At 43.4% G+C, this 23529-nt stretch overlaps 1 protein-coding gene across 2 annotated transcripts in view; it reads left to right on the top strand.

Moving 5' to 3' along the window:
* The window catches only part of IQSEC3 (IQ motif and Sec7 domain ArfGEF 3), a 98957-nt gene that overhangs the window by 26168 nt on the left and 49260 nt on the right, over positions 1-23529 (top strand). For both annotated transcript variants that reach the window (XM_058023416.1, XM_058023417.1), the window contains exon 2: positions 14870-14950. In XM_058023416.1, the coding sequence (XP_057879399.1) occupies positions 14870-14950 (81 nt within the window). The remainder of the gene's footprint in view (positions 1-14869; positions 14951-23529) is intronic.

Raw genomic sequence — 23529 nt, 5'->3', positions numbered from 1 at the left:
AGCACTGTTTGGTGAGAGAACTCTCAGGAGGGCAGTTTTAAATTGCTTACACATAATTCCCGTTTTTCCAGCAGCTCAAAGCAGCAAATATGGGTGACAAAACAACTTTCTCTCCCAACAGGTAGAAGATGGAGCCTGAAAAGAGGCAAGGCTTGTAAGAGAAAGGCCAAGGAAAACAAAAGCAGAAAGAGCATTTTTCTTGTCTCTGACAAAGACTGATATTATTTTTGGTGTTTTCTATGTTTTGATGATTAGATCTGTAGAGATGTATGACACTCCAAATGCAATGGTACAATTTGCCAGTGGGAATACTAAGAAAAAGATGTGGAGGCTTAAATTCAGATCCAGCTTAGCACTTTTTGCAGCTAAGTTTTTTTTATTTAGAGCTCATTTGGGAAGGGAGAGAGGCACAGGTTCAAGTTCCTACTGATTCAGAGCAAAGATTTTCCTCTCCAGTCACTCAGAATTAGGCAGAAGAGGAACAGAGGTCACTCAGTCTTCCACATGCCATATCAACGATTGGAAAAGCCTGTTATGCAGGTCATTTATACAACCATCAGAGGTCTCCTTTTGGCCTTCTGCACACTCCTGAGAGGGTGATGTAAGACAAGACACAAGATAACTAAACACAGAGATCATCCCTAGTGCTCTTTTCCTTTCAGATGGAATTTAGCCCTGCTGAGAAGTTCAGAGCTGACATCACTGTGGTCTGAGATTTCCTGTTTACCTCAGAAAACAAGCACAGCACAGGCTGTGGTGGCTCAGGCTTCCATGGAGTGCCTCAGCAAATCATCATCACCTCCCACCCAAAGGGATGCACCACAGGAGCAGAGGGGCTGTGCTCCTGCATCCACCATCCCTTCCCCTTTTCAAACTGACTTCAGCCCAAGAATCAAAGGTCTTTTCAGACACTCCTAAATCATGTTCCTGCCACGCACAAGAGGTTCACTGATCTCAGTGAGGAAGTGGGGCAAGTACTTATTTTTTTTCACCACCTGCCACTGCCAACTGTGCCTGCTCTCAGCATCAACTTAGTGGGACACAGAAAGTCAGGTAGGACATGGTAACACTAGCACACAGACTGAAGAGAGACTAAGGGGGACAGATGACACCTCTCTTGCTGTTGTTTCAGTCCTTTTGAGGCTCATACTGGATGAGATTGGCTCAGTTGGTTGGAGCATGGTGTTTGCAACACCAACTCCCACATGAGCCATTCACTTAAGAGTTGGACTCGATGATCCTTGTGGGTCCCTTCCAACTCAGTGTTCTATCATCTGGAAATAAATATTATGTATTGTGGATTATATGTGAGCCATGGATTTTGCAGAACTGTATGCCTTTCACACAAAATCTGTCTCTAAACCCATGCTCTAGAAATATTCAGGATAAAATCATTACCAGCACTTAAGATCAGGCTGTCAACTCTGCCTGAGTAAAATATTTCCATTTGAAAGTGTTTTGTTACAAATGTAAAAAGATTGAAGACAGGGAGGACAACATAGGCACTGCTATGAGAGGTTACTGTGTGAGAAACCATATTGTTTATTGATTCTCCCACTTGCAATGGCAATAAATGACATTTCTCATGCTACAGACAGATGAATAAGAGCTGTTCAAAAGTAAGAAGAGCCTTCATTTGCATGCAGATAGTTAGCATTTGAGTCAGGACAACCCTTAAGAGCTGAATTGGCTAGGATTCACTGCATGAGACTTGAAATCAGATTATATACAAACTCAGTGGAAATACTGTTTTAGTGGGAGCTGGAGGAGATCCCAGATGAATAACAATCAGATTCCCTTTCAACCCTTGCTCTTGGACAGCTGCTTCTTTTGTATGTGCTGGGAAAGATTAAAAAGTTTGGAAACAGTATCCATATGGTGCCTCATCACAGTTCTGGGGCGTTCTCTGTCCTTCTCCCTGCACAGAGGTGCTGGCAGTTTAGTGAGGCCAAGGTTTGGCATTCAGGAGTGTGATGTTAAAGGATTGTGTATAGGCAGCCAGGGTACATTCTGTTTCAATCAAACCCGCTCTGCCTTGGAAAAACTTAAAGGACAAAGGATGATTAGATGTAGAATCGATGCCTACACAAGCAAGTAGGTGGTCAAAGACACTGAAAGCTTTATTTACCCTTCTTTGGCTGGCATATTGGCAGCAGTTATTATACGTTTCCTCTGAAAAGAGTAAGAATTCCACAGAGGCCTCCAAACCCCTCCCTTAGATTCTGTACCTTGGACTCGACATTGAGGTCTTGCTGTGTGTCATGGGAAAATTTTCAATCCTCTGGAATCTTTACAGGTTTGTTTGGTAATGGGGAATCTCTCAGTAGATGTATTTTCTCCTTATATTTCATTTAGGGGATAGCTTCTAATATGGTTTATCTTTGCTAGAATCTCTAATCCTGTGAAAAGCCAACTGCTCCAGGCAGCACCTTAACAGTGGAACTGAAACATGCAGTGGAGTCATGGCCAACAGATACACCCCATGGCTGATGCAGCAAAAAGTCCCTATTTTTTCCTCTACTGATGCCTTTTATACAATTCAGCACTGCTTTGCCAAGAGAGTTGAGCTGTCCTATGGCAATAATAACTATGTGATCTCAATAAATGCTAAAACAGTGTGGTCCATTCAAGTGCAGCCTAACCACAAGAATCCAATCTGTAATGCAACCTGTTCAACAAGATGGGAAATTCTGTCTCCATCCAACTGAGAGTGGGTCACTGTTTGGAAGTGAGCATGGGAACAGAATCCAAGTCCTGCTATCATAAGACCTAATGAGATAGAGCCTTGTACTTAAGTTATTTCAAGAGCATAACTTTGGCAAGGAAAAATAATTGCTATTCTAAGATCTTGCAGGTTCCAAAATAACATCCTGCTAGAACATCACAACGTGCTCTTTCACTGAGCCTTGTCTGTGCTGGATCAAAAGTGGCAATATGATCTTCACTGCCTTAGTACTGCATTAGAGACACTAGCATAAAATTGTTATGGCAGTGGTTGTTCCTAGAGATAAAGGAATTAAAGTAGCTAGTTATGAGAGCATAGGAACAGGGTCTGAAATGTCTTATGTATTCCAGTTATTCTGGCAAATTACTTTGGGAAAAAAAAAAAAAGATGGTGGTCTTCAAAAAGCCTAAAAGGGTCAGAAAATTCAATTGTTTTGCTCAAAGGCATAAAGCCAGATGACCCCAGGCTGGGTGGGAGTGTTGATCTGCTGGAGGGTAGGAGGGCTCTGTACAGGGATCTGGACAGGCTGGATCAATGGCCAAGACCAATGGTGTGAGGTTCAACAAGGCAAAGTCCTTGCTGGGTCCCCTCCGTGGGTAGCAGCAACCCTCTGCAGTGCTACAAGCCAGGGGAGGAGAGGCTGGAAAGCTGCCCATTGGAAAAGGTCCTGGGGGTGCTGCACCAGCTGTTGAACATGAGCCAGTGTGCTCCCAGGTGGCCAAGAAGTTTATTTTTTATTAAAAACTTATTTTGATGACATTCTTTTTCATGGGAGAAGCTTCAAGGTCTCTTTTGCCCAGCTCTGGGATCTCTTCATGCACCACACACATTTTATACCACAGAGCTGCTGCCAAAACTGGAATTTCCCGCATCACACTGGTTCCAAGGCTAAACCAGAGTCTAGGCAGAATGCGTTCACCACAAGAATCAAGAGTTCAACAGCTCCAAGTGCCAAAGCAGCCACAGATGCAGATACAGCCACTGCTGCTGCCTTTTCCCAAGATGGGAAATACCATCAGATCCCAGCATGCAGGGTCTGGAACCATCACTGATGTGGCTTCACAGCTGAAGTGTGAAAGCACAAATAGCACTGCCAGCTTCTGCTGAGCCTCATGGTGTCAGCTTATGCTACAGCCCTGCTGGCACCAGGGTACTGAAGCAAACTTGTTAAATCTCAGTTGTCAGAGGAGATTGCCCAGCTGTAAGTACTGCAAAGTTCAAAACGTCTGCATCAGCCATCTTGTTTCAGGAGCAGAAGCATAATTAATCCCACAGCTTCTCACTCTGAATTCCAGTAATTGTTTATGAAACTTACCTGAAATATCTCTGCAGAAATCAGGCTCTTGCAGTAGAGGAAAATCTCTTATGTTTATGTTTCCAGAACCACACCTTAGAGGTACTTTTTTTTCCTCCAAATACAAAGGGCTTCAGCACACAGTGTGAAGTTCCAAGCTTCATTAAATAGAGAACAGTCATGGTTTTGGGTGTGAAATGCTGAGCAAGTTCAGAGTCCCCACAAGGCACAAGTCAGCTGGAATAAGGCACTACAGAGATATCCAGGAGTGCAGTGCAGTACAGTAGCCCACTTAATTCCAGGTGATCTGTACATGTGGTTGCAGGTACAAGCTGTATAGGTTCCCATAATCATCACTGACTGAAGCACTGCTCCTTTGGCCAGATGTATATCTATATCTATATATGATGTTAACTGATATTGGTATCTCGTTCTGAGATAGGGCATGGATGAACAATTACTGTATACAAGGCTAAGAAGAGGTGCCTTCTCCATCTTTGTGGTAATTTTTCCCCACTTTTGCTGAACCAGAAAGAGTATAAAACAATCCAAGTTCTGTGACTAAGACCAACCTAAACTGTCATTGTCTTGATAAATTGACTTGACAGAACACTGTATGTCCTACTAGTTATAAATCTCAGGAATTATTGAACAGTTAAGATGAGCAAAGGGAACAACTTTCATACATTTTCCAAATCTTAGAACACCTCATTAATTCCATCTGTTCTTCTGCAACCCTAGCAAGGTCACGATTTTATGAAGCTGTGAAATCTCCTCTTAACTAAAACCCAAGTATCTGTGATGGCAATGTGCTGAGCATTCAAGTTGTGTCCTCTCCCTGTTTGCCTTGGTGCCAAATGGTACTTTCTTTCCAGGGCAGCTACAATGCAAATACAGCTGCTCTTGGTGTCAGCCAGCTGCTGCGTCCACAGCCAGCCTCAAACACTGCCTGCTTTCCATATGCCAAGGCCCTGGTGGAAGCATGTGGGTGTGTGTGGAAGGGAAATGGGCAAATTGAATTTCCTCTGAAGCACTGGTGACTATTGCTATCTGTCCCCTGAGGCATTGGAGTCAGCTTTGCAACTGGGCCAGCACTTTTCCTCTGCTCTTCTCTTTCCCACAGCACAAGCAACTCAGCTCTCCATCATTAGGGAACAGCACCATTTAGCTTGGGTGTGCCAGCAGGCAACCTGTGTCCAGTCCAGGAATTAGGAATTCTCATTGTGGTCCTTCCCCATCAGGAAATCACTTTCAGTTTTGAGGTCACTGATGCAGCAGCCCCAGATACCTGTAGGTGTGGTAGTAATTGGGTTTCCAGAGCCAAGATCCAGAGCTCTAAAGCCTTCTGCAAGCCAAGCCCTGACCTTCCTCACAACATTCAATTGCAGGATTGTGTTAGAGTTTTGTGTCAAGCCTCAACAGCAGAGCTGGGGCAGCTCAGCTTTTGCCAGCAGGACTTACTGCACAGCACAATCCTGAAAATCCTTGGTGAGTGAGCAGAATAATATCACCACTGACATTTAGTGCATCAGCCCAACGTGGTGGGAACGAGCTTTTCAGCTTGTCTTTAGTTGCAATTCACTGTCCTGCTGTGCTGGTATCAAGGGTGGAGCACAGAGCTGCCTGTGGGGGCTCAGAGCTGCAGGGGTGCCAGCAGCACATCTGGCCATGCAGTGCCAGCCAGGGACAGGTCTGCAGCAGGCAGAGCTGCCAAGGGGCACAGAGAGCTCAGAGGTGAGCTGTGGATAGAGCTAATTTGCATGTTTATGAGATTCTGCATTACTGAACAGCGCTCCTTCATTTACTTTTGTGTCATTCTCCCGTGCTAGGGACACTTTGATTTGAGCCTCTGGAAAATTCCAGGGCTTTCTTCCCGTACTAAGGGGTTAAGCAGGAGTGAGGAGCCAGTAAAAAGTGTAAGCTTGATTAAAAACAGATCAAATAGTCAGAATAAAAATCCTTTTACTGAATCCAATTCTGACACATTCAAAAAGTAAAAATAATTTATTCTTACTGAGGAAGAGACCTAAATTCTGTTTATATCTCACAGTCCCAGTAATTAAGAAAGGGGTTGCCAATTCCACAAACACAAGCCTTTTGCTTTTTTTTTAGTGTTCATACATATTGGCCCAAAATAGGAGAAAAGAATAAAGGTGTTTGCTCTGCTAGCAGAGCATTCAGGCAAAGTGCTGGTTCTGGATCTCTTCAGAAGAACCACAAACTCATTGGTATGAGGCTGACAAACTATAATTATTCTATGAAGTACTGGAGGGGATTTGGAGCATGCTTATCAGTGTAATTAAAAGTGAGCTTTTGCCAGCTATTTCCTTTTTATGTAGTTATAAATCTGCTGTTTGAACAAAGGGCCTTTGCATAGTACAAAATAGAAGAGGTATGAAAAGATGTTTCAAACTGCAGAAGATCTCTATCAGCATGCATTTGCTGACATGTAATTATTCCATTATATATATATATAACCTTTAAAAAATGATGAAATAGTAGTTGGAAGTGAGGGATGTTGTCTTGGAAAAGGTCACATGTTATCTTGGAAAAATAGCTTTCGATTAAGGAATTATTTGACACAGTTTCTGTTTATGGTAATTATTTAACTGAAATTATTTCAGGAACTTACACAAACTCCCCCTCACACATGCTTTGGATTTTTAGCAGCTTCCTAGTTGTGATATCTGAAGTATAGTTTTGGCTACAACTTATGAAACCCCTGCTCACTGCAGTGAGTGCTGCGTGTGTCATCAGAGGATCCCTGCACAGGATCAGATGCACACACACAGAGAATATCAGACTGCTCTTTATACAGGAGCTGCTTTTCCTGAGTGCCACCACTCAGCCTGTGAGCAAGCCAAAGAAAATGATGCTGTGGCTTGTCTAGCACCAAAGCCATCAATGGTTTCCACCCCTGAGAGAGGATCTGAAGAGGCTGAAGGTGCACATTGCACTGCACAGCCCTACATACAGTGCTTTCTCCTCCCATGGCCACTTTGGCCTCTTCCTGTTTGTGCTTACAGGCACCAACCCAATTAGCAGACAGCCATGCCAATTTAAATTGAGTGAATGGACTCCCAATTGACATGTGATTCAACAATATTTCAGGAGATGCAGGCCCCCAATCCCTCTAGCAGCTAATGACAAACCCTCTTCTCCCCAGGAAGGTTTTTTCCTGAAAATTGATTATCAAGTACTATCATCTTCCTCATTCCTATTCCTACTGTCTCTCAGGAAAGAATAGCAAGAAAATAAACTTCTGAGTGAACCACTTCCACTGGGCACATAGGAGAGGGAACCTGAGAAGCATCCCTCATAAACCCAAAGAGTATTTCATCAACAAGTAATTCTGTAAGAGACACCAACACAACAGCATCAGAGATATGAGTACCCCTCTAAAGAGATGTAGCTAGCTCTTCCCAGGCCATTCAAACGTCCCAAATTGGAATGTTTTGTTCCATCCAATATAAGTACTATTTCCAAATCCCTTCAAGCTGCTATCTTTTATGAAGGCACTGCATGTGCATGCAATACATTACATTTAATTACTTTAGGGATCTAACTTTATACAGTAGATATTTGATCTTAAGTTTCCTCCTATGGATAATTTCTCTCATCTGTCTCTGGTTATAACAGAATTGGTCCACAGATAAATTGAGAGTGAGTTGATCCTCCTTAGTTCACCTTGGTATTTAATCCCATCATAGCTGAAGCATCAAGAGCCACAAAACTGCAAAATTAATGCCCTAACTAGCATGAGAAATGCTGAAAGTGGGCCCAAAACCTGGCCCCAGACTTTGTTTCTGGCTGTCACAAGGAGATATCAGTCAGAGAGGACCCAGAAGCCAGTCTGGACTCTCTCTGCATTTGATTCCTGAGCACATCCCATTCCTTTTCCCACTCTTGCCCACTTCCAGCATGTAGGAAAACCTGGCAGTTTGCCCAACCACACCTGGTAGATTTAACAAATGGATGAGATTTCCTTCAAGTGTTTCTGGGTAACAAACTGGACTTAGCAGCGACAATTTTCATTGAATACAGTGACAAGTGACATCTTCATGTCAAGTAGCCTGTCACCAAGAGAGAACCATGTCTTTAGGTCCATGGCAGAGGAGCAGACCCTGCTGAGCCATAATATGAGTTCATTTTCACCATTTACCAGGCACATTGCTGACTTTGATCCCAGCAGTGCCACCTTACATTAAAGAGGGTCTATCACTTTGTGCTCAGACCCTCTTTGTACACACCCACCTGTCTATTGGTCATGTTCTTTGTACTGAAAATGGTGCAAAACACCACAATTTCTCTCTGAAATCCATGCACCCATCTGCCAGTCATGCCACATTTTCCCCCAAGAATTTCTTCAAGGTGAAAGTGAAGATGAACAGGAGAAATCCCTGCCACTTATATGGGCTAAAGTAAGCTGAGAAACCAACTGTTCAGGAAGATATGGCATTAATCTCCCCATCCCTAGAAGCAGATGGTGATAAATGAATGGCACATGTGACATATCAGTTGTAGTCATCCAATGAGTTAACCAAAAAGAGATCAGTTCACAGCAGCATTGGCTCAGCCCCTCTTCCTCCAACACAGGAAATTCCATTTCCCCAGCACGGTGCTCTGTGCTTATCCTTGCAAGCTGTGCTGTTCTGAAAACCCCACAATAGCTCAGAGACACACATTTGCGTCACAGTGTCACACTGGATTGTCACTTTCCCAACAGGACTGTCTGCATATGGTGTTTTATACTAGCAAGGGCAAGTTCTTTTAAGATATTCTATATGGTCTCTAAAATCGACATATTCTAGTGAGAAACTGTAAATACTCTAGCAATGGGAATGCCATCTTCATCCCATCCCCAAGCACTAAAAAAAGAAATTTATAGTAATGCTGTGTAAAGGATGTATGACTTAAAATCAATTTTTGTACCAAAAAAAAGAAGATGATTAAGCAGGTGCTAGGTAAGTCTTAGAGGATGAGTGCTGATCTTTCAATAATCAAATTTATAGAGAAACATAATGGAAGAAGACATTTTCTCCAACACTCATGAGATGATCAAAGCAAGCCAAGTTCCAGACTACAAAACATATTTGATTTTTCATTTTTGGCAGGCAAGCAGAGAGAATAGATGCTCCTGGCAAGTTCCCCCCACTCTTCCTCCCTCCTACCATGACTTTGAGTGGTGGAGAGAAGGAAGAACAGCTTTGAGAATTGTGAAGAGCTGTAGAATGACAGGCACTCAGGTGGACTGAAAGAGGGGCTACTGATCATCCTGGCTAGGCTGGGCATGCCTGTGTGTGTTGTACATTTATCCATTGTGCTGCCATTTTGCAGTGAGGTTCCTTCATCAGTTTGCTTTTGTTATGCAGGACCGTGTTCTGGAATTTACACAGCCTCAAGACACATCTTCATTTTTGCCATGCCATTAACTAAATATGGAAGCCTGTGGAGGGTTATAGGCAGAACTAGACAGGCACTGGTCTGAAATAAGTTGTGAAAATGTTCATCCCTGAATCCCAGTGACACTCAGGTTGGGATTGTACTAGTTGCTGGGAATGTAAAATAAAATTATAGTGATGCCTAAAGATTTTTAGCTTTTTGTATTTTTCATATATTTGTAGCTTTGTAGATTGCTAATACATGGCTGTAGCTCCTATTACTTTTACCTTGCATTTACCCTTTTCCCTTACATTTTGGAACAGTAAGCTAACCTCACTACATTCCTGAAATACTATGTAGCCTAATTCCAAGAAGAGACCCAACTACAAGGGATGTTCTGTTTTCCAACCAGAATCTGCCAAGACAAAAAGTGGGGAAAAGAAGCCCCTGGACCAATTCCAAAGGGGAAGTACCCAAGGAAATATTACCTAACCAACTACTCTCCTAACTGGAGAATATATATAGGTATACTAATAAACTAACCTTATAAAAATGGTAGAATTACTGTACCACGTGCAGGTTTTGCCATATTGTGTACCTGAAGGCTTTCAAGTAAAGGTTTGCTTTTATATTATCATTCTAACATTGTTTGGGAAGGTTTGTTCTATTTCCAGGCAACAATAGCTTCAGGCTTGTTGCACTGCTACACTTCAATATCTTGGTTACTAAGGCCCATGCACCTTAACACAGAATTTTCTCAGTCAATCACTTTTGTGGTGCTGGTTTGTTTTTCTGAGATAGCCAACATCAAATGTTCAAGAGGAAAGAATAAAAATGGGCTTTCTAATGCTGGTAAGTTTGAGTCCTACCCATTTGCTTTGGGAAGGATCTGCATTAAGTACTTTAATAGGATAATCTTTAAAATGCCCAGTTCCTCTCTGAATCTTATCAAATTCTTGCTGTCAACAGTATCCCATAAGAATGAGAAGGCCATCAGATTTACAGGAACTCAATGAACTTAAATTCCAGAAATTACTTTGAATTTCTTTTTAATCACATATGTTTCCTTACAGTACAGACCCTGCCCATACTCAGCTGCCTCCAAAACACTGGTCTAATGCCCTACAACTGAGATGATAGCTAAAAAATTTTGTGGTATTCTGCAGTGAAGAGTGAAGAAATGGGAAGAAGCAGCTAGCTGTTAGACAGTACTTTTGGAAACAGTGTCTTTGGAGATCTCATTTCAACTCTCAGTATCAGATTGAGTGAAGTCAAAAATAGATCTGTCACAGGAGGCAGGTGATAGAAGGAGTAAGGTCTGCAGCTAACCTTAGCTAGGTTTTGTCACAACTCTATTGGTAGAAGCAGCATTAAGCTACATTTTGGGAGTGTCAGAGGACTGCAACTGGCCTTTCATTTACTCAGCATTGCTAAACAGTTGCTGTTTATGGTTTTCCAGTGCTCATCTTAAGATAACAGCCAGTAAAACTTATCTGAGATGACTTCAATTCTCCTTTGACTCTTCCTGCCTTTAATCTTCCTCTCCTAGGCCATGATTTTCTGAGACTCCATCTGTTCTCTTGGCAGCTATCTCAAAAAAGGCAAGATAGAGACAAGTGGCAAAAGACTCCAGGACAGCTGAGATTTCCAGCACTAAAACCAGTGACTTTTGGTCAAAGTCTCTTGCTTTTCTTCAAAATGTGGAGTTTTAAAGAGAAAACAGGCTGCATGAGCTGGATGAGTTATTTACTGACAGAGCATTGCTTGATTCAGCATTGTCAAATTTCTAAGAACTGCTGTGTGCTTGGGCCAAGGGCAAGGCTGCTGGATATGCAGTAGGGCTCAAGGATCAGAATCCAGAGGCTGGTAGGTCCAGGCAGTGGGGTAACCCAGAGGTCTTCATTCATGGAGCATGCCAGCAGTCCTACAAAACTTGCCAGAGCAGTGGGATGGATGCAGGAGTGTTGCACCACGGTAGAGAGAAGTACACTCTGTGTACTCATAGTGGGAAGAATTTTCATTCTGTCTTGTTTTGGCATTTCTTGTAGTCTAAAATCATTCATGCAGAAAAACACAGAGCTTCTCCTTATCTTTGGGAACAGGCCACACAGGATATATGTTTAATTCAAGCTGACTGCTGGAGAGCAGGGAGCCCAATCATTTTGCATATGCTCTCTGGGGGTTTGCTTTTGTGGGGATGCAGGAGAACAAAAAGAAGATAGGTAGGTTTGTTTACCATAATACAGCTCTCAGCAGATGGGCATCTCTATTTCAAGACAGCTCTGATCAGAGCTAAAGTAGTGGGCACTGATGTTTAGGGGGCAACTTATATGAGCTAAAGTAAGCTGAGAAACCAACAGTTCAGGATTGTTCAGGACTCCATTCTGACTGAGCAGAAAGCCCCAGGCACTTACTTGTCCAAAGCGGGGGGATACAGGATTAAGGTAATTTTGAGAAAGTTTTCTCCATTTGGCCCTGTGATGTGCAAGCTACAGAGACTACATTTTTGGACCTCAGTTGTTATTCCCTCTACAATGCCAGTTTTTAAGAAAGAGGAAAAAAGCTTATCTTCTTGGGATCCATTGATGAAAGAGCAAGGCAGCATCAGTCATGGAGCCCCTTTTCTGCACAGTCTGACTTTCTGAGAGGCCAGAAAGGTAGAGCTAACTCCTGAGCTCGCTAAACAGCTTGTGTTAGCCAGGAGGTTTGGCAGAAGCCTCTCTAAAGTTCATCACAGAGCAGGAATTGCTGTGGCTGGACAGTTCATTCACAGATACCCCTATCGAGGCTGCAGGCAGCTGGCTGCATGACACCTCTTGTCAGGAGCAATGTTAAAGACAACTGAATAAAATTCAGTCAGCTGTTTTCTCTCAGAGGAGAGAGGGCTAATGTTTCAATTGACAGCATGGGTAACTTCTTGGCCAAGCTATCTCTGCATTTAAGATAGGTCTGGACTGTCAAATCCTTGCCTCCGGAGCTTGCATCCCAGCTAGATGGAGCAAGGCACTGACAGGCTCAGGCTGTTCTCAGTCCTGCCTTTGCATCTGTGCTCACCCTTATCCTCTGCTGCTCCTCCACACTGGCCTCAGTGCTGGCAGCAATTACCCCAGCATGCCTCCTCCTCCTCCTCTCTCTGAGCCCCTTCCTCTTTTGTGCCACCCAACCCACCCAGAACACCTTTTCTTCTCTCTGGTTTTCCCTTCAAAGCTTTCATCAGTATACAGCCTAAGAGATAATAATTTGTTTATTTTTAAAGCAATAAATTGGAAACGAACAGTTCAACGGTATCCTGGCTGATGGGGAGGAATTATCTCCACAATCACCTGCCTGATCAACCTACAACAGTGTGCTTAATTTCAGTCTTTGCAGCGGTTTGAGGAAGGCAAAGCAGAGAATGTACAGAAAGATGTGGGCAACATTTTTCAGTACATCATCTGCTGAACCCACCCTCTTAATTGGTTGACCATTGCCACCTACCAGAAGTACTTAAAAAGAAACAAAATTACAGATCCACACTCCAAAGTAGTGAGTGAAGTTACATTGCCTCTCTCCCTATTTTTCAAAGGCAAAAACAAGACTCATGCTTTCTAGGTTTCATCTCCTCAGAGGCCACATGTTCAAGTTATGTAGCCTTTCTGGCTTATGAAGTAAGACTTGTTTTAAAACACTACAAAAAGACAGCATAGAAAGGAAAAGAAAAAAAAAAAAAAAAAACAACAAACCACCATCAAAAGTATTACCTTGACTTATGACAGACACTAAACATCTCAAGGCTCACTTCAAACATCAAACTTGCTAAAGCTGACAACACCACAGGGTGATAAAATCCAGGTAGCCATCAGACACTACAACCCTGGCAGGGTCTCTTGAATCACAGCAACAAAAATAACATCTTACCTGCAGACTTCACAGCATTAGGAACACAGTTGCTTTCCTGGAGTACTTCCTTGAGGCTTAGAAGTAGCAGTGAGGCTCTAGGAGACTTGCCTTTTCCACCCAGATGAGAGCTGCTTTGTCCTAGTAACAATTAACACACAACCTCTTAAGGTGGGAATGGGTCACCTTTTTCCACAGGTTGACCCTCTCCCTGCTCCTGTCTGGGTGCTATGATGCAAAAGTGAGGGCTTGGATTAGAAAAATGTCAGATATGAGCAGGATCAAGAGATGGCAAGAAAGAGGAAAATGAACAGGAGTAGTCTCCAAGGTGGAACCCAGTCCCTGTGGTGTATGCCTGGGGATCACAAAAGAGAAAGAGAAGCTTTTATAGCAATTGGATGAAACTACTGTCAATGTGCTTTTGCTTTGTGTGATTGGTCAAAAAACTTTTAAAGTGAGTTGTAACATTAAGTTCTTGGTCTGCTGCCTGGGATGTGAGCTGCTGGCATCTTCCCATTGTCATAACCATGTAATGAGACTGATAACCATGTAATGAGACTGATGCTGGAAAATAAAACAGCTCAAGACTTGTTCCTAGCAGTCCTGTCCCATTCATGATTTGTACAGAGCCCCTGGCCAGTGAGAGATATGGAGAATAAAAAGTGGCAACCACTTGGTAACAAAACATCAAATCAATGAAGAGCAAGGAGACCCTAGACCCCAATAATGCTGTTGATCTGTCACGTGAGGTATGGGAAGCTTAGATCATTAGGGTATAATTGTCCAGGGATTTCTTTTTTTGGGGTCCCTCTTTTGAGGAACTAAGCACCATAACTGATTTCTTGCAATAAACTGATCTAATCGAAGTGAGAGCCCAGTGTTTGAAATTTCTGTAACACTAGGATTTCTAACTTTGGATGAAATCTTTTGTCTTTCTTATATAATAAACACATTTTTTGTGTTTTGTTTTCCTGTTTTGCTCAAGTTGATTACCTTTATTGCTTTTCTCTTCTATGGTCTCTTTCTCTTGTCATGGTCTCAGTTCTCCTACTTGTGGTCATCCTGTCAGTTCTCAACTGCTGTTCCTGATGATCCCCCCAGTACTGATGTGCTAAGGCCATTTCTGTGCTCTAGGGAGACTTTACAAGAAATGTCTGCTGAGGTAATTTAAAAAAAAAAATCAACTACTTTGCAATAGGAAACATATACAAGAAAACACATTTAAGGACATACTTCTGTCCCAAAAGAAATAGAATTGTAGACAGACAAAACTGTTTTTCATTAGAGGTATGGGATTGTGAAACAAATACTGTGAGAAGGAAAACTTTTGGTTTGTGCACTTTTGACCCATTCTCCACAGGGTGATATCAGAAGCAGAACAGGTAAGGTAAGGGAACAGAACTGTCAGCCCCCTTCTCTCTGCTCCCCTCCACCTTGGAGTAAAAATGTTCATGTAATAATAACTAGACTACTCTTTCAGCATCACTGGGAGTCACTGTCCCCTTGGAACAGCTCTAAAAACAGCATTGTCCCTTGAGCTTTCTGCTGAGTGAAGGGAGCACTGACCCACTGTGGTTTGTTTTCTCTTACAGGAATGAAACTGTTTTACACCAGTTCTGTTGCCCAGCAGCTGACACAGAGCAGAAGCCTTCATCTCCAGACTCCTCACCAAGGTGGGAAATTGTTGTCAGCAAGACCTTTATTTTTTCTACCTCTTTATCATCCATCACTGATCTTCCTACCCCAGAAAAAACTCACCTGTTGAATACGCCAACCCTCCTCCATCCTCCCCTCCATCCCATGTTCCTAGCATTGCTGTCCCTCTCTTTTCCCTCCCAGAGATTGTTGTTTGTACTGTGGTGTAATTGCCTGCAAACCCCCTCAATCCCCACTCACACAAAATGTTTTTTCAGCCTCTCTTCAAACATGCACTTCTGTTGACCCACATTCATGCTTCTACCTCTTCTTACTGTATGTTACACTGACACACACATGCTTCTCTCTTCTCCTACAAATTATTTATCTCATGCTATGAGGTTCCTGGACACACCCATTATAACATTTAAAGTACAACAAAAGTCACCCAAAAAACTCAGGGTTCTGTCACACACCCTGAGATGAGGTGGGGAGAGCATTTTTACTTGTGTGAGCTTGCCACAAAGAACAGCTATAGACAGGTACTATTAACTTGCACCAGCTTGTATCCAGTGTAGCCAGGCAGAGGGACACCAGCAGTTCTCAGCTCTTCCTCATCAGGGAAAGATGTCAGTGCCAAGACCAAGGGGTCCAAAGAGCTTCAGAGGTACTTGAGATGCATATGCTGCATTTAGGTTCCACACTTGGCCTTGTCCCTCTGTTCTTGCCATCTCCTTCCCCTCTCATGACTTCCCACCCTTACCTCTTACACACCTCCTCTCTTTTCCCAGGCCTCATCACCCTTCTGACAACAGCAAAGAGGTTTCTCTTTAAAGATGTCTCTCATTACACTGCTAGACTTTTACCTCTGACCTTTGGCACCTGTGTAAAGGTCCTGAGTTACTCTGAACAGAACTGGGTAGCTGAATTGAAGTAGTGAGGCTACTGCATTTTTATAATCGCATTTGTCTTGTTCTACTCACTGGAGCAGACTGTGGTTTCTGGTTTCCTTCCAAGCAAAAGTGTGAGTGCAGGACATCTGTGAAGAGAGCAGGGATGGGTGGGTGTGTATGCTCATAGGTAGGGTTTGGCCACACTTGGAGACAGGGTAAAGAAGGAGCTCTCTTGCCCATTTGTGTGTGAAGATGGAAGGGCTAACACCCATGATCACTCTGTGCTGGGGGCTCTCAGGCTCCGGGGAAGTTACCACAGCAGCCCTGTCATGGGGAGATGCTGGCAAGGAAAAGGAGACAGCAGAGGAGGAGACCATGGAGATTTCTGTGGTAGGGAAAGCCACCTCTTCCTTACATTTCCAGAGTGAGAGGGTTTTGTTTAAGTTTTCTAGTTTGTCTAGAACTAAGGATCAGTTGTGCCATATATATATATTATACCCTCATCCTTGACCCTGCCCCATTCTTGTCCCAGCCTCACCCTCCATCTTATTTCTGATCAGATCCCTTAGTTTCTAGAATGTTCTCATTCTACAAGGCTGTCAGTTACACAGTCTAAAGCTCTAGGATCATTTTTGTCATGTTCTTTGTCAGGCTTTCCTTTTGTCCTGCTGACTCCCAAAGGCCCTGCCTATCCCTTTAGCCTGAGTTTGCCTGCCCTCCTTCTGCTGGGATTGGACAGGTAAATTGAAGAAGGAGCGATCACCTGTTTCAGTAATTTAACAACTTTGGCAAGTTGCATCTGAAGATGAGTCTGAGCCAGGAAATCCTGAATTGGGGATCAATAACAATGACCTGTATAGCAGGTTGCATCTTTTCCTACTGATCTATGCCTGTCCATTTGATGCCTTTTGTAGCTTGCCCTACACTGCAGGCCTCATGCATTCCTTCCTTTTCCCCCCAGTCAGCCTTTCTTGTGTCCTTGCCATTTCTAATGCCTCCAGGTCCCAACAGCAGTCCTGAATCTGTCTCTGTGTGACACAATACTCTATGCAGAGATAAAGATGGTTGAAGCCACCATGGCTATTTGAAGGTGAGAAACAGGCAGAGAGTTATTAAACTCACTATTTAGCTTTATGCTAGCCATAAAACATCTCCTAGTCTCTGCCAGGTCTTACAGTCAGCCATGGGCCTCCTTCATGTCCAAAGTTACACATAACAATGCAGTGAGGAAGGCAAAAGAATGTCTGAGAGGGAAAAACACAGAGTCAGCATAGAGCTGATATCCATATGGTGTTCTGGAATGGCTCACTAGGCTTCTAGGAGAAGCACATCCTATCATTTACAGAGTCTGTCACACTGCTCAAATCATGAACAGGCTCCCCATTAAACCAAGGCAGAACAAGAGTCAGTCAAGGCTGAAATATGTGGGTCAGACAGCCTGAATAGGCAATCACTTCCTGGGTAAGCCAAGCATATCCCTAAATAAGCTCATCAGGGCTCCTGGTGGGACAGCCTGGTACGTAGGGGCTCCCTGTGCAGCTCTTCTGTGTCCCACTGAACGGACAGCTAGTCACAAGTGGTGCTGCTGTGAATTCTGATAAACCAGCTTGGGTTTATTCTCTCTTTTCCCCTTCTGATGATTTCCCTAAATGAGATAAATCCTGTCAGAACTGATGCCACTAATAACCATCAGCCATCTAGTTTTAATTAGAGTTTGCTTCATTAATGCCCCAACTCCTCTCAGCACAGCAGATTAAATAATGTACTTGCAGCTCATTTACACAAACCCCCAAACTGCAAGACTGAGCTGCAATCCTTTAATTAAACAGCCTGGCTGATCTCTACTGCTGCCTTGGCTCATCAGTCTAAGCCGATTAAAGAGAATAGGGACTAATAAAGAGCATAAACAGGGAAGTGACTCTCAGCTCTTCAAGGGACTTGGAGATTCCAGTGGTGATCAGCTGCCTCCTCCTCCTCCTCTAGCAGGAGCAGTACCTCAGCCCACATCCCTTCTGTCTGGGACCTGCAAGAATTCTGTTTTCAGCAGAAGCCCAGACTCATCTTGTGGGACAGGAGTCCTTTGGGAGACTGAGGAAAAACACAGCAGAGAAAGAGGGACATCAAAACAGTGAGATAAGTGGCTGCATGACTGCAGGAGAGACCAGCTGGAGCGTCCATGCAGCTCAAGAGAGGGACAGGAGAAGAAGTAAATGCAAAGAATTGTTGTCATCTTATTTCAAAAGTTCCATACCTTCTCGGTGATTTCTCATGGACATCTCCTCACAGCACTGACTCCTTCTTCTGGACAGCCAACAACTGCAGCTCTCTTCACTGCACAAGCAACAAACTCCAACTCACCCACTCTTTTATAGCACTCATCCTCATTGGACACAGCTGTGGCCTGTTCCTAATCTTTGGTAATTAGCACAGCTGCAACTCCTCAGAGGTGAGATTACCTTCTGCACTATATTTTCTTACATTCTATCCTTTCACAGAGAGTAATGGTTGGAGGTTGAATGCCAGGAACAATCTGGGACAAAAGTTTGTCTCTGCTTGTGGTTTGTGATGGTCATTGTTGTTCTTGTGTGGTCTTCTCTAACATTTCTCTGCAAGGTTTCTCGCTCTTTCTTTGCTGCCAGATAAAACTGCCTTGGCTTCACATGGATGGGAGTGATTAGGAACATGTCAGTGTCTAACCACTCAACAGAAGCCAGCTCAATGAGGTGGTTCAGATTATTCCCACTCATCTTGTTCTGCTTTGCTTCACTGACTGCCACAAGCAGAGCTAGCCCCCTTCTCTCCTCCCAAGTGTGGATTCCTTGTGGGGAAGTTGCATCTCCACGAGTTTAGCAATGCAAATTTCCCACCTGGCTGCTTAGCTGGGTTGCACCAGCAATTAGCAAAACTGGTGCTGTAGGCCATGAATATTAAGAGACAGATTTGATCCCAGATTCTGCCAAAAAGCTCAAAGCCAAAGTACTGGATGAGGTGATGGCAGCAGCAGCAGGCAGATATCTGTTCCTGAACTCTAAGGGCTTTCCCATACCAAAGGACAGGATAAATCCTTCACCATTGTCTCCACTGGACTTGTACACCACCAGCTTCATGACCATAAGCCATCTTGCAGGTTGGGTTTCCATAGGGGATGCCAAATATCTGGTTGAGTGACATGAAGAAACTCCAGGGATGGCAGTAGGACCTAACCCTGCTCCTTTACTGAGGTGCTGATTAGACTCTAATTTAGCCAAACCCTGTAATTTCATAAAGCAACGGCTCTTTTTCTCACTGGCTTTTGCCTATTAATGGCAGGGTTTCATTCTAGGGACTTGAATAGCCTGGTAATTGCATTTCCCACTTCTCCCAGTCACATAGAGTGAAGGCTGGCATCCCAGAACAATGACCTTAAAATGTGTCCAGCAGCAGCCCAGTTCTAACGGGATTACAGACCATTTTCCTTTGTGTGAGGTAATAGGGCTGAGATTAGAAAGATTTGTTTCTATTAGAATAATGAGAGGAAATTATGGAGTCACAATTGGAGGGAACAGTATATTCATTCAGTTGCCTTTCATAGGCTTTTCGGAGTCTGCCTCTGTGGTGCTGAATAGGAAATCAGCAGAAAATCACCTCTCCTCCTGTGATGGGAAAAGTTCTACAGAAAACTTTAAGCATCAGGGGCAGGTCTGCTTTGGCAATGGACTTGGGAATAGCACTAGAGTGCTGAAGCATTGTGGAAGAATTGCAGATGAGACATGACCTGCTTTTAAGGCAAAGGAGACAGTTCTCTCAGGAAGAGAGAGCAATCTTCTGGAAGGGCTTGGGTGTGTACTTGGAAGAAGGGCTAGGATCTGAAACATCTTTGGAAAAGATGGCTCTGCTCATATTTTCCAATAGGGAGATGCTGCTTAGATCAGGGTTAAAACATGATTAGTGCCACTAATTTACAAAATGTTTACTTCATGATCATGGACCAATGAAATTATAATTTAATATAGTTTAAACTTTGAACCCTGTGGACTTATTTCTGAAGTGCCTGCTGGATTTGTCACCATTGGCTTCTTCCTGGCACCAGTTAGTGATAAGGAGACATGTGAACCATTGGCTACTTCTCCAAGCCATATTTCCTTGCATTTCTGGAGAAATTCCTTCTTGCCCCACTTGTCACTTGCCAAAGTTCTGAAATGGAAATGTGAATTCACCATTCTTGCTGGAGGAAGCCCTTGGTGCTGTTGCTCCATTTTTATATGTGGGAGGCTGATAAGTGGATGGGCAGATTTTGGACAGTTTGTCCAAACCAAACCCTCAAACATCTTTCTTGATAGCTCTCTGAGCTGCATGAGTGTGCTGCACCCTCAGCAGCATATGCTTAAAGCCAAAAATCTGATTTCATTTACTTCTGGACAACTCTGACTCTTCATGTCTCTTTACCTGAACTCTCTGTTTCCATTGAACATGCACTTGTTCTTTGTCCTGTGAAGTCATGTTGGAAGATGCTGGCACAAAGGGCCATGAATTTTATCCACTGCACAGCCACAGCATCACACCCCTCTTTGACTCCTCACTGCTGTAGCCCAGGAGCATCTTCCTTCTGCTACAGCTCTCCCTTTGCCCTTGGGTCACTTTAGGTTCTCTAACAGTTAGATCCTCCTAAGAAATCCCAAGACCTTGTTTGGGTTGTGATTGCTATGTCCCTTAAGGCTGAGGCCCATAAAGCTGTTGAGAACTGAACCACTCACCAAGTGGATGCTTTCTCTGGACATTACTGAAGTACCTTGATAAACAGGTGGACGGTGCCTCTTCAAGCATTGCAGTTAAACAGCTCCACTACTCAACATTTTATCTGAACTTGTGAAACATTGACCTTGCCTGACAGGACAAATGCAAATCCAATTCATGAAATGGGAAACTATAATTTCTGATTTAGGATTGCTGGCAGGATATTGTATATAGAACCTGGAGGTCAGTGCTTCATCTCAGCTCAGAGCTGTTCCATTGCTTTGGCTCAGGTGTGAAGCATGATGATGATTTTAGTCTGTATCAGATCAGATCTATGATCTTCCACTTAAAGAAGCCTAACAACTCTGCCTAATTGACCCCCAGCTGGCAGTGTCAAGTGCATATTCCTAGAATTAGTGCACCATGGAGGCTGAATTCTTCTCTGATTCTTAATGAGGAAGACTCCAGGTCAATCTGAACAGGATGCGGACATGCCAGTGCAAAGCAAGCCTCTACATTTCTGGTCTTGTGTACTCTAAGGACAAATGACCATACACAAAGCTCATAGTCTGGCTTCTTCCACTCCCCTAAAGTCTTCCAGAGCATTGCTTTTGAAAACACACACAAGTTGGAGCAACATTTTTGCTTTGCTAGCACATCCCGTTTGTGCTTCTCATTTCTTTTTCTTATTGAGGTCATGGGCACAAAGAGAAGATTTTTTTTTATTGCTTCTTAACAGCTCATCACTTATTCTTCCATCCCCATAGACTTAATAACCCTGTTCCAGATAGCACCATTGGAGATTGCAGGAAGCTGCAAACAGGCAGACGTGGGTCAACAAAGTTCACATAAATATTCCCCCAGCTCACAGCTTTCAGAGTTTTGATTTCAGTCTGACACAAAGATGTGAGCCAAGAGTGATGTCTAGACCCAGATTTGAACTTAGAAAAAGCTTGGGAGTGAGCAGACTCCTCACTTTTTATGGGTGTTTTGTACAGTGAGGACTAGCAGCTTCAGTTGCTTTTCAGGAGCCTAAGATGTTTAGAATCACAAAGATGTTTAGTGAATGTAGATTTAGGGCAAATAACACTTAGAATTATATGCAAAAAATAGTTTAGAAAACATCCTTAACATCATAGTTACCAACAACCTTGGGAATCTCTTGCAGAGAGGTATAGTTGGGAAATCTTCTGGTACTATGACCTGGGAGGAATGGCTCTTTCTGGAAGCATCCAAAGAAACAGGAGGCCAATTTCAGATGCATTGTCCCAGTCCTGTAAAGCAGCTCCACCAGGACATTTTGGCACTCTCTCCCACACAAGTATTTCCCTACTCCTCTCCAACAGCTGGTGCAGCTACTTTCAGGCAAGTGTGGAGAAGTGAGGAATAGATTGGCTCTTCAACAGGAAAAAAAAATACTTCTGGTGGAATCTGGAGTCTCCCTGTCACATTGGTTGCTTTGCTTGCTGCTATCAACACCTTTCTTTAGGAAGGTGGAAGATGCTAGGGGAGAGAGGCTGAAGAAAACACTCTTGAAGTATCCTATTTTGAAACTGCAAAGATGCCCATCAGATGCATTTTCTGAGAGCCTGAAGCTGTATCCAGCCATTGCCGCCATATGTTCTTCCAGCTCTTTATTTTCTCCTGTTGCTTATGTGGGTCCTGCCCTTGAAGAATTTAGACCTGGATTCAAGTGCTTCTCTCCCACATGTGCCAGAACTTGCTGGTTTTGGGCCATGGTGATATGTGTGCAAGGGGTTCAATTATAGCCAATTTTACATCTGTGGGAGCCACATTCCTCAGCTGTTGAGATCAGGTAGTGGCATTAATACTGAGCAATTCACTCTGGCTTGCAGATAATCCACACATTCTCTCTCCTATACTGCAAAGAATTTCTTGTCCATACCACAGCAACTTTTTGGTACTAGGGGAGTGCAATATAAACACTTGCTCTGTCCTGTGTTTTCTGTGTGATACTGCTACAGACATGCATGGGAAGAAGCTGTGCCAGCCTTGGAAATCGCCCTGTATCTAACACTAGAAAATGGGCACAGATGCTTTGTAAAATAATGGCAGATGGACGATGGTGGAGCTCACACCATTCATCCTAATCTGCTGCTAATATCATCTGACCTGATCTGCATCAGTCAAGATGCACCCACCCCCAAAATGGAGCCATCCCAGACCCTTGTACACCAAGGTGTGCTCTGTTGAACTTGACAGGTGTTTTCTGTGGACCCTCTGTCCACATGTTTGTTAATGGCTTTCAAGGCAGAGACACATAGAGGAAAGAGATGGAAAAAAAAAAGGGAGAGAGACTGGTCTCAACAAATGTAACAGTGCTACTGTAAGAAAAATGGATGGCAAACATACTATACAGAGAAGAAGAATAACAAGAGAGAAGGAGCAGGAAAAGCAGGAAGATAAAAAATAGTGTAAATGAAAGAAGGAACTGCAGGGAACGAGAAAATATGAGCAGAAGATAAATGAGCAGGGTCCTTGCTTGGAATAATCCTGTTCATGCCAGCATTCTTTGGCTGTGACACCATGAGACTGTGGCCTTTTATCACACATTTGCTTATAGTGTGATGCCAATCCAAAGGCCTTTGTACTTTTGGTGCTCTGCAATACTAACTCAGTCCTATGAAGGTTCATATTCTGGTCAGCCCTATGGAACAGGCTCTGTGCTTGGAAACACTTAACTCTCCCTTTGGAAAAACACCTCTGTGCACTAGAGTTCCTTCTCCTGCATGTGGCCCTGGAAGATTTTAACATGCTTCAGTGTTGTTATTATATTACAAAGATTCTATTATCAATACATTGTAAAGGTTCTACATTGCAATAATTTCATACCTCCTTGATATTTCTTGTAGGCAGCTCCTCTAGGCACTCACTCTTCCTTGTCCTCACAGCAACCAACTGACTCCAGTTCCCACCAATCCACTCTTTTATAACACTCTTCTTATTGGCTATAGCTGCAGCCTGTTAAAGTCAGGCCCACTCCCAATCTC

Source organism: Melospiza georgiana, chromosome 4 (genome assembly GCF_028018845.1).
Source record: "Melospiza georgiana isolate bMelGeo1 chromosome 4, bMelGeo1.pri, whole genome shotgun sequence".
Lineage (NCBI taxonomy): Eukaryota > Metazoa > Chordata > Aves > Passeriformes > Passerellidae > Melospiza > Melospiza georgiana.
The sequence above is the reverse complement of the archived record's forward strand: the minus strand, read 5'-3'. Positions and strand labels throughout refer to the sequence as shown.